This window comes from Arachis stenosperma, chromosome 7, assembly GCF_014773155.1.
Source record: "Arachis stenosperma cultivar V10309 chromosome 7, arast.V10309.gnm1.PFL2, whole genome shotgun sequence".
In the NCBI taxonomy this organism is placed as follows: Eukaryota; Viridiplantae; Streptophyta; class Magnoliopsida; order Fabales; family Fabaceae; genus Arachis; species Arachis stenosperma.
In genome coordinates, this window is record NC_080383.1 from 16,958,211 (window position 1) to 16,969,867 (window position 11,657).

The 11,657-nt window shown below is 33.8% G+C and overlaps 2 protein-coding genes and 1 non-coding gene across 3 annotated transcripts; 1 reads left to right on the forward strand and 2 right to left on the reverse strand.

Moving 5' to 3' along the window:
* Nucleotides 1-26: 26 nt before the first annotated feature.
* LOC130941875 (16 kDa phloem protein 1) lies at nt 27-1,764 on the reverse strand. Its single transcript, XM_057870502.1, has 5 exons — nt 1,531-1,764; nt 1,264-1,329; nt 970-1,111; nt 362-497; nt 27-224 (listed from the first exon to the last, which is right to left on the reverse strand). Exons 1-5 carry the CDS (start codon nt 1,595-1,597, stop codon nt 168-170), a joined length of 468 nt encoding a protein of 155 aa, XP_057726485.1. The 5' UTR covers nt 1,598-1,764; the 3' UTR covers nt 27-167.
* A 3,951-nt stretch (nt 1,765-5,715) lies between these two features.
* On the forward strand, nt 5,716-5,788 carry TRNAK-CUU (transfer RNA lysine (anticodon CUU)). Its single transcript has one exon. It is a non-coding gene; the product is annotated as a tRNA-Lys (tRNA).
* Nucleotides 5,789-8,439: 2,651 nt separating this feature from the next.
* On the reverse strand, nt 8,440-11,136 carry LOC130942242 (serine/arginine-rich SC35-like splicing factor SCL30). The gene is made up of 8 exons (XM_057870959.1): nt 10,976-11,136; nt 10,601-10,892; nt 9,610-9,771; nt 9,449-9,486; nt 9,266-9,338; nt 8,996-9,184; nt 8,760-8,890; nt 8,440-8,652 (listed from the first exon to the last, which is right to left on the reverse strand). The coding sequence occupies exons 2-7, from the start codon at nt 10,867-10,869 to the stop codon at nt 8,767-8,769; spliced, it is 855 nt and encodes a 284-aa protein (XP_057726942.1). The 5' UTR covers nt 10,870-10,892; nt 10,976-11,136; the 3' UTR covers nt 8,440-8,652; nt 8,760-8,766.
* Between the last annotated feature and the right edge of the window lie 521 nt (nt 11,137-11,657).

The following is an 11,657-nucleotide window of genomic DNA, read 5'->3' on the forward strand; positions in this document are numbered from 1 at the left end:
GTTTAATCTATCTATCATGCCCGTACTTGTCAAAAAGAATGAAAACATGATGGCATTAGAAAGTGAACGATCTTATATTATTACATAAATAACCATTCTAGAAGTAAGAACATCTAAGTTAGGTTGTATATTATATACTAATATGAATATGCTAGCCTTGCTATTTGCTAATAGCAACTTTCTTTCCATCCTCCAATGTCTTCACCAATAAATTTCTCTTCCACCTATGCCAAAAGATCACAAAAAAAAAAAGTCAAACTAATAGGAAAATACCATCAATTCCATTACCATAAAATAATAAAAATAACTAATATTTCTTTTTAAATTTGATTATTTCAAGTGAATTTGAGGTTTAATTTACCTTTGGGGTAAAAGATATGGCAACATCAACTTCACCACAATATGAGTTGTTTTCATCAATTACTCTATACTTGAGAGCTTGTAGCTTAGCACCTCCATTCTCTATCCCTTGGGCCAATAAATCTTTAACATAGATTCTGCATATAGAGTAACAAATTTTTCTTTTAAATAATGAATACTATAGCATAAGTAGGGTATTCCTAATGTAAAATTTTTTACACAAACATAAAAAGTTTAGAATATCACGTCATAATAAATTTTTTTCTTTTCTTAATAGTTAAAGATTCACAAACTACACTTAAAAAAGTCAGGTTAGTAGAAATTGTCAAAACAAACATAAGATTTTAAATATAGGTATATATAGACCACAATAAACACAATTAAGATAAAAACACCCTCCCAAAGCAAGAAATTAATATAATTAACTCCTAAAACAACTTAACTGTGAGCCTTATCATGCTATTTTGTTGTTGTATCGAATAAGAAGCATTTGACAAAATTATCGCTAATTAACTATAAAAATATAACTGAATAACAATGTAAAAATTGATACGTAAGAAATAAAGCGATAGAAATGAAAGTTTTCCAATTAAGTGATAGAAATATTACATGGCTTGGCCAAGAGAATCATCCTTAGAAAAAGTGTCCTTATCCATGATTTTGAGAATAAGCTTGTATTGATCTCCAGATCCAGTTGGGTACTCTGCTCTGAACATAAATTTCTCATTCCATGTTGGATTTCTTCCTTGCCCTGTTCCAAACAAACCATTATTAGAAATTGCACATAGAATTATAAAACATTCATATCACAAAATTAGAATATACTTTCACCATTTGAAATAGCAATTGTTTAAGATTTTTAGGCATCAAGTTAAAATGAACTTGATTTGCTATCTAACTAACCATTAGCAACTGTGCTCCTTTGCTCTTGCCCTCTGTATTGTATCACAACATATGGATCTATCTTCCCTATTGAACACAAAAAATAAATAAATAAAAAACTCGTTAGAAATTGCACAACTTGAACATAGTTAGAATGTTTATTAAAAAATACCATCCATTTGAGTATTAAAAGGGAAATAGAGATGAAGAAAACACAGAAGCAATTAAAGCAGATATATTGAAGCAATTAAAGTAGGAAAATAAAGGAACTAGCAATCAATCATATACCAAAAAAATCTGTGACTTTGAGGTCATTTGCTTTGAGAAGCTGCACCTCCATGAACCCAATTGCCATGACCTTTAAAGTTCAAATTCTTCAATAATCTATTTGTCTCTCTCTTTCTGAAGATTCTAATTCAGCAAGTGTCTATGTCAAGATGGAGTTGTAACTTGTTTAATTGGTTTATATAAATGTCTCAACAAGCTAAGAGAATATAATATATTGTATATTAATTAATGAATTTAACAAATCAAAAGAATGAAAATTATACATATACGCGCTTAGTCCAAAGCACCCCATGTCAATTGGTATTAATAAAATACTTAGATGACTTGGTAAACCCTAGTTTGCCAAAAGATTCAAATTAGACCTGTCAAATCACCACTTTTTAATTTTGGTGATGGAGCACAAATCTAAGGGTAAGATTTGCGACTTTTAATTTTTTTTTTTAATTATTCTTTTGTTTAACATGTAAATTTGAGAGTTGGACTTATTTTTTTTTTAAATTTATTTTAAACATACAAATCTAACTCTTAGATTTGTATTTTAGTATTAAAAAAATTTTAAATATACAAATCAGAATCTCCGATTTGTTTTATAATAAAAAAATATTTTAACACAAATAGGACTTTTTAATTTGTGAACTTAAAACATTTGACTCTCAAATATCTCTACAAAATTTATTTTTCTATAAACTAAGAATTCGATTTATTATTTAAAATAAAAGAACTAAAATTCATATCAAAGAAAAACACACTAATTAACCATTACCATAAATTACACGCAATCCTTCTTTATATCTAAAAAATTTGCCTCAAATCACGTGATAATTTTTCTTTGGTTATAAATACTTAAATATACTCTTTCTTTTTCTAATAAAAAGGGCATAATGCTAGTTCATTAAAAATAATTGATTCAACTAATATTTAGCTGGGTTGTAGACATTACAATGCGTGAGAAAACTACTGTTCCAAAATTTTAAAATTTGTCTATACCTAAAAGGAGGATGAAACCTTCAATTGATTCGACTTTAATTTAAGTTTAGTCATTTAAGTACCACTGAAATAAATAAATAAATCAATTGGTTTTTAATTAAGATGGCTTTCTTATGAGAACCTTACTTTTCAATGGTCAATCTATCAAGAGGCTTTCTAGTGGAGTTCGATTGACCAAGTTTGGTCGAATATTCATCACAACCAAATAAATAAAATGGCTTGAGAATTGAGATTAGGAAATAGGAAATCGGGATTAGAGTTTACAGTTGGTTTTTTTTTTTTTTAAGAAACTCATTTAAGGGAGAGTAACAATTTAACTTATCAAACTTTTTTAAAATGAAAAGAGTTGATAAAAAAATTAAAAAAAAAAACCAAAAGGTATATGCACTCTTGACACAAGGTAGTTAGACTAAAAAATAATGAGTCTTGTTCAATTGTTTGTTGGTCCGGTAGAGTAAGGGTAGTTGAAGGTGAGGATTGGAACCTGAGCACAAGAGCTGAAGAGAGGTGGAGATCTAAAAGTCATTGGCGGGTAGGATCACCTGCAAGGACACTCTGATACTAAAATAAGTGTTAGTACGAATAGGCGATTAATTAGGATAAAATATGACGTACATATAGGAAAAAGGTAGGTACCTCTCTTTTATTTTTTATTCTCGGGTAGATTTTTTTATTTGGACCTTTTTGTCTAAAAGCTTCTGTCAACTGTCCAAACTTCGACGGAAGGTATTGTATCACGCGAAAAACGTGATAGTTCAGATAGGTCCCTCGAACGGACCTCCAATCTTTGTTGAACTGGACCGAAACAAATCTAAAGCTATAGCTGATCTAAAAGCACTCTTCTTGGGATATACCAGTAATAAAAAATATAACTTAAATCATATCTATGTAAGATTCTACATATGTCTTGTACAAATTCATTTGTATTCTCCTTAAGTTTGTCTTCTAATATAAATACTCTAAATAGATGACTTAATCTATAACCAAATATGTTATCTACTATAATTTTTATACTTCTTAAATTATTATATATTTGAGCATTAGAATTTTTTACAGATACGATCTCCACCAACAGGTTTGAGGAAGTAAGACCCAATAGAAGTCTTTGTCCCTCTAACCGTGTTACTATACCCGCTGAACAGTTATCATCAACTAACGTCCAATTTTTCTTAATTCACGTTCTCTAAAAGCAACCAAAATATTATTTCTACTTTCAACTTTTGTCATCCAAACTTTATACACTGGTCAAGTCTTATATACCTTATAATTTTTCAGCTCTTTGTTTCACCACTTGTAAATGGCCATTTTTAAAATTAACTAAATAGCTGATAATTAACTATTTTGGATTAGTGTTTGTTAGGTTTTTTAGTTCCAAAAGTCTGGTTTTACTTTTTTATTATATAGTTTGACTTATAAATATTTATGTAATTTTTTACTTTTTTATTTATGTAGTTTCATGAATAATTACATTTTGAGAAGAAATATATATAATTTTTTCCGTATTATTTATTTTATTTAAAAATAAAAAATAATATCAAATTCACACCATATTCCACCATTTTTTCACAGTATTGACAATTAGGTGCAGTCTAGTTTAAAAGAAATTTCATGTTCAAAATTTGTGTAATTCATTTGTAATAAACTACTGAAATTAACAACAGCATTCATGTTCAGTGGCACATTAATTACAAACTGACACTCATTTATAATGTAGTTTTTGCATTCCAACACCTCCTTATGAAAAATTGCAAATGAACAATGAGTAGCATTTTCAGCACAATCTACTTCATAGATTAGATGATTCGTTACATTTAAATAAACAATATATGTGCAATAATCTCTTAATAATTCAAAGTTTTAAACAATCATAAAACAAAAAACACTCGTTTATCTATTTCAGTAAAATTATGTCATGATTTTGATGCTTTAGATTGCTTTATTTTCTAGCAGGTCAAAAGGAATAAAAATGAAAATAGCTTTATTATATCCTTTAGAAGTGCAAAAGAATATCTTTTTTCAATTAAATTTTCCATTTAGAAAATGTTAACAATGATCTAGAGAAAATTGGCCCAGGAAAATGTTCAAGTTCTTTGAAAAATTAAAAGAGATATTCGATTCCCCTTATCTTTCTCCTTGACCACAAATTATAAAACAGACAATATATGAAGAACTAACATGATTTGAGAAATATATTGTAGCTCTCCAAATTGTTTTCTTATAATCTTTGTGGGAAATTTGATAGTCTTTGAATTATTTTACTTGTGGAATTATAACTAATAAAAAACAAAAGTCCTGCTAATCAAGAACTAATTGGCCAATCATATATGAAACCAGAAATAAAAGCATAAAGCTAACCGTTGATTTGTTATGACTTAAGAGTAATTAACAAGTCATGATAGTTAATTAATTAAATCAAATTTGAACGTGTAAGAAAACGAGAGGAATTATTTTGGGGTGATTAATGGTGGGATGAAATTGTTATCATAGTTCAAATGAGTGACGGATATAAAACAAAGTTTCATGTGAGAAGAGGCTGTGAAACTTAACCAACTTGTTTGCAAAATAATTTATAGTTAGATACAACTTGCTATACCCAAAAGGGCAAGAGTACTCTTTGCTCTCCTTACACCTTACCTTTGTTTTAATAAATTTTAATGTAATTTTTTTATTTGTATGAAAGTAATAAAGTTTTTTAAATAATAAAATTTATCAAAGTAATAATATTTTACTTTTTAAATTTTACTTCTCTCCTTACACCTTAGCTTCTGCCATTTATTAATATTTTAAAATTAATTTTAGTGTGTTAAAAAAATCATTTTAATAATTCAATTAAATTAGCGAATAAAACATATTTTTATTTTAAATTGAAAGTTTGAAACTACATTTTAAAAATAAATCAACCAAAAACATTTTTATTATTTCCTCCATTAGAAATAGAATCTAATTTGACAAACTGATTACTTTAATTTTTGAAAATTTATAAATAAAATTATTTTTAAAAATTAAATATAAAAAATGAAAATAAAAAAAATTTGCAAGCCAATTAGTCCCTAATATGCCTAAGATTGAACTCCTCTATATTTTAGATGCTTTCAAGAGACATATTCAATGGATGCAGCCATCTCCATGCAACCAAATTCCTCCAATAACGTATTTGATACTAAAAAATTTAATAAATGTAAAACCAAAGATCAAATAGCCCGTCTAGCTCAGTCGGTAGAGCGCAAGGCTCTTAACCTTGTGGTCGTGGGTTCGAGCCCCACGGTGGGCGGAGTTTTTTCCACTTTTCAATCTTAAACAGCCCGTCGGTAGAGAGCCCCACGGTGGGCGCATTGTGATTATACCATAATTTTTTAAATTGATCAAAATATAAAAACTATATTATACTAATAAGAGGTCATTTGTCAAATTGTTGTGTTACGCTTCCTACTTTTGCTGAAGCATTCCACTCTACTTTTCTGGAAAGCATTAGAAATTCGTCAATTTTAGAGTCAACTTATTTAAATTAAAGTTAATAAAAATACTGTAGATTCAATCATTTGCAAAAGAAAACAACCTTGGGGTAAGAAAGCAATAGTAATATAGCATTAGAGGTAAATGCTATATATAAACCACCGAAATTTTACACTCAAATTCCATTACGATAGTAAATAATAAAGAAGTTTCAAAAGTGAAGATAAAGAGTAATACCCCAAATAGGTCCCCAAGAAATTTACCATCCGACAGTTTTGTCCCCCACAAAATTTAACTAAGATTTTGACCCTGAGGTTCTCAGATATCCCCCAAATACGTCCCCAAAACCGTTTGATCCGGTTAAAGTGGTGACGTGTCAGGTTAATTGTGACATGTCACCTTTAGGACATTTTGGTCCCCATCCACGCTGGACAAAACGACGTCGTATTGGAACCAGTGGCAAAACGACGTCGTTTCGGGGAGGACAAATTCGTCCCCACTTAGACAGAGAATGCAAACGGCGTCGTTTTCATGTTGGGGACCTATTTGTCTTATAATAGTATCTTAGGGGACCTATTTGACCTATAATTCGTGATGTTAAAAAAAGTTATATTTACTTCAATGCAAACCCCTTAAAAACACATTGACATTGGTCTGTTCATTTATCAAAATAGTAACATAAACCTGAGAACTCAAACATGTTAACCACACAAATATTTGGCTTCAATAGCAACACAAACCAAATCAAGTTAAAAGAAGGTTTATTTTCTTCAACACAAACTAAACGAAACCATTTTAAATAACATAACGTCTTTTTCCTCCAACATAACAAAAGGTGGTAACATAACTAAGACAACAACTTTCACACTAATTCTTAGAAGCATTGTAAGGTCCCATATCGGTTGGGGAGGGGAACGAAGCATGCCTTATAAGGGTGTGGATACCTCTCCCTAGCATGACGCGTTTTGACGAGTGAGTGTGGGGGCCTTCGGCTAGCATCCCTATCGTCAAAGGCAAAACCGTGAGGCCTTGTGTGCCAAAGCGGACAATATCGTGCTAGCGAGTGGTTTGGGCTGTTACAGATGGTATCAGAGCCAGAGCCCGAATCGATGTGCCTGCGAGGGCGCTGGGCTCCCTTAGGGGGGTGGATTGTAAGGTCCCACATCGGTTGGGGAGGGGAATGAAGCATGCCTTATAAGGATGCGGATACCTCTCCCTAGCATGACGCGTTTTGACGAGTGAGTGTGGGGGGGTTTCGACTAGCATCCCTATCGTCAAAGGTAAAATCGTGAGGCCTTGTGTGAGAAAGCGGACAATATCATGCTAGCGGGTGGTCTGGGCTGTTACAAGCATCATTTCTTGAAAGACTGGTTCAACCCTCGTATTGGAATGAATTTGAACAACTTAGATACTGTGCCACTTGTTGCATACGAGGGTTGAACCAGTCTTTCAAGAAATGATACTTCTAAGAATTAGTGTGAAAGTTGTTGTCTTAGTTATGTTACCACCTTTTGTTATGTTGGAGGAAGAAGACGTTGTGTTATTTAGAATGGTTTTGTTTAGTTTGTGTTAAAGAAAATAAACCTTCTTTGACTTGATTTGGCTTGTGTTGCTATTGAAGCCAAATATTTGTGTGGTTAACATGTTTGAGTTCTCAGGTTTATGTTACCATTTTGATAAATGAACAGACCAATGTCAATGTGTTTTTAAAGTTTGCGTTGAAGTAAATATAGCTTCTTTTAACATCACAAATTATAGGTCAAATAGATCCCCTAAGATACTATTATAAGACAAATAGGTCCCCAACATGAAAACGACGCCGTTTGCATTCTCTGTCTAAGTGGGGACGAATTTGTCCTCCCCGAAACGACGTCGTTTTGCCACTGGTTCCAATACAACGTCGTTTTGTCCAGCGTGGATGGGGACCAAAATGTCCTAAAAGTGACATGTCACAATTGACCTGACACGTCACCACTTTAACCGGATCAAACGATTTTGGGAACGTATTTGGGAGATATCTGAGAACCTCAGGGTCAAAATCTTAGTTAAATTTTGTGGGGGACAAAACTGTCGGATGGTAAATTTCTTGGGACCTATTTGGGATATTACTCGAAAATAAAATTAGGAATCGAGTTACAGAGTTTATGGCTTTCTTTATTTCGAAAATTTGAATGGAAGAGTAACCATTATTTCAACGAGTTACAAGTAGACTAAAAAGAAAGATTTTGAAATAATTTGAATCAAATTGTCACTTGCCACACATATAATCTTATTGTGATTTTCACTGAATACATGCCAAGTCTTTTTCCATAAAGAGGTATGATTTTCGGATTTTGAGCTTCGCCTGCGCATAGGGCGGGTAATACACTAGTTTATCCAAACAGGGAAAAATGGGGGTAGCCATTTAAACAAGTAATTTAATACCAAGATAAACGCAGTTTTGATGTGAAAAATTGTTCAAGAGGGTACTTGACAAATCAAACAAGCTCCAAACATTTCATCTAGACTATCAAGACTCTAAGTTAAGTTTTACCACAGAATTTCACAATATCCAAAATGCTGCACAACAGTAATATCTTAACACTACAAACACATTCAATACATTATGCAATTTTGTAAAATGTCCTGATAAAGATACTGAATTGGTACAGAATCAGCAGAATGCAGCACATTGCCAAAGACCTGCAACATGTATAAATATGCATTATGAAAATCATCGAAGCTAATTTTAAAAAAAGCTGAACCAAATCTAACATATGGAATCCCTAGTCTTAACTAGTACATTTTACCTCGTCTTCAATGTCTAGGAGACAAATCAGGAGACCTTGACCTAGATCTGGATCCAGGTGGTGACCTCGATGGTCTACGTCCAGATGACTTCCACTGGCCTTCATCTGCCTCAGACTTGTATGTAGATTTCCTTAGTACAAGATAGTATATAGTGTAAGAACACGAGAGAAGAGGGGAAAATAATTTCAATAGAAAAACTTCGTGTTCAGAAGGTAATTATTAAATTTCAACTCACTCAGGATACCCATTGCTTTGATTCTGATCAACACCATTGCCAAAATCTGGAGTATATGATCTGCGCTTCTGATCAGCATCTCGCTCTCTAGGGGGGCCTCTTGGTGATCGAGGTGATCTAGAGTGTTCTGCTTGCCTTCTAGGGGAAATAGAGTAATCACTTTGCCTTCTTGGAGCAGGAGAATATGATCTGGTACACGTCAATTCAAATCATGAGTACATGCTTTAGTGGAAGTACAAAATTAAGATACTAAGGATATCTAAAACTTACCTTGAGCGATATCTACTTCTAGAACCAGAATGATAAGGCGGAGAGCGTGATACTGAGCGAGAGCGCGAGCGACCTAATAGAATCAATATTATGATACACACAAGTCAGTAATCTTAACAAGCAGTGAACTATGTAAGCATTTCAAAAAACATAATGCAATTTTGAGTTTTTAAATGATGATACCATAATAAGACCTTCTCCCCCCATAGTTCGCTGGTCCTCTGCAAAATTCCAAAAACTTTAGCTATACATTTATAAAGCAATGCTTCAGATACAAGACAACCTTTACATTTTTATCATCCGCTACATTATAGTGGAATATATAGGGGGGAAATAAGAGATACCTCCTAGTCCTTTGGCGCATTTCCTCTGGTCTTTTTCTTGTTTCAGCAGCAACAACGACGGATATTTCCCTTCCGGCAAAGATTTGTCTGTTCATATGGTACTGTGCCTCTGAAGCATCATAAGAATCCACAAATTGCACAAACGCAAAGCCTCGAGGTTCTCTGTATGGGGAAAAAAGCGGAGCTTCATTCTAACACTACTAGAAAAACATGGGCAGACACAGATTGTAGCATACGTAGACTAGGCAGAGTATATCTTTCTTTAGACAACTTAGCTAAGGCTTTCTGAGACATGAACACAGCCTGTGGAAGCTGGATTGCCTAAAGCAGCTAAAATCCAAAAACTTCAAAGCGGGCCCTTTTTCTTTACATTGACAAGTAGTAAAGTATCTTGAAAATTCTTCAACATTCTTGTATTTATAAGAACTTGAATTCAACGCTCCCCAAGAAACAAAAAAAATCTTGTAAGCACGAAGCCTTCACTTCAGTTTGTACAAGGAACCAACCAACCTTCCATCATACTTGTATTCATTGTGTAATTAAATAGTTTCTCTTCGTATGAAGATTAACACACTTGGGGGGAAAAACTTGGTCAAATGTGGGGCTTGATCTTGTTTTAACTTCCAATTTCAAATAAACATAACCCCCTGACAAACCAGTCCAAAATCAATCCACAATCAAATAATTAATACCAATCACCTTCAAACAAGAGAAAAGAAAAAAGAAGAAAACTCAAAAGTACAGAATCACCCCAACCCATCTCTCACAATTCACGCTCAGACACACTCAATCAACTTAACTACTTACATTTCTCCAACTAATTTTACAAAAGGAAACCTAAAGACCAACAAGTTATTTGTATAATTTCACAAAAACAAGGAAGTACATCTAACACGGCGACAAAATTGATGATTCTGATTCCACAACAATCAAACTTTAAAATTTTCTTTTTCTTCTCCAAATATAAATCATAAGAAATGCACCAACTAACCCTGAGTAATAATCCTTGGGAATGTAGACATCACGAACGGGTCCGAACCGCTCGAAGGGGACTCGAAGCTCCTCGGGTCGGCAATCGAGGGGAATGTTGCGAACAAGAAGGCTTCCATTGTTGTTGTTATCCCTGCCGCGCCTCCCGCCGCCGCCGCCACCACCACCGTAGCCCCTCCTCGACGGAGGAGGTGGCGGCGGAGGAGATCTTCCCCTGCCGCCGTACCCTCTCCTAGGCGGACTGTAGTATCCTGGACTGTGCCTCCGCATCTTCTTCGCCCCTTTTTTGTGCCCTAAAATTCAAAATTACAAACAATAAATCATATTTTCCGGCTTTGATCTTAGGAATTGTGCAACAAATGAAGATTTCGTTTACCTTTGAATGCAGAGGAAGGTGCGAAACTTGTACGAGGAAGAAGGGAGAGAGCGCGTGCTTTTGATTTGTCTGACTTTGATGCTTTACTTGGAAAATGAGAGTGGGGGAACAAACTGGGTTTAAAAACCCTAGCGACTTGACTTGAGAGAAAGAGACCACACTCTTATTCCTCAAATGAAGCGCACCGTTTTGATGGTCCAATTCACTTTTTAGATTTTAATGTTCTAAAAATCGAACCGGCCGGTTCAACAGGATTAATAAAAAATCGATCATCTAACCAATTCGGTTGATGTATAAAATTGTTTTAAAAAAGTCAGACTAAAAATCAGTCGAACCGATGGTTAATCGATAAACTGCCAGAATTGGCCGGACATTTTTAATTACAAGTTCGGTGATATATATATATATATATATATATATATATAAAATTTCAGAAAACCCAGTAATCCACCCACCGCTTTCTATCTCTCGGTCTCTCACCCATCTCACCCAAAAAAACCCTAGTAGCCACTCAACCCACGCTTCACCTTCTTCATCGTCGAGCTACTCTCCGTCAGTCGAGGGTGTCGTCGCCGTCATCCTAGCCTCCACCTCCTGTTAGCGTCGCTCACATGGATAAACCCAGGGGTCCTTCGTTTTCTCCCGTCTCTCACATCGCTCCCGTCGTCCGCCGGCGCTCTTC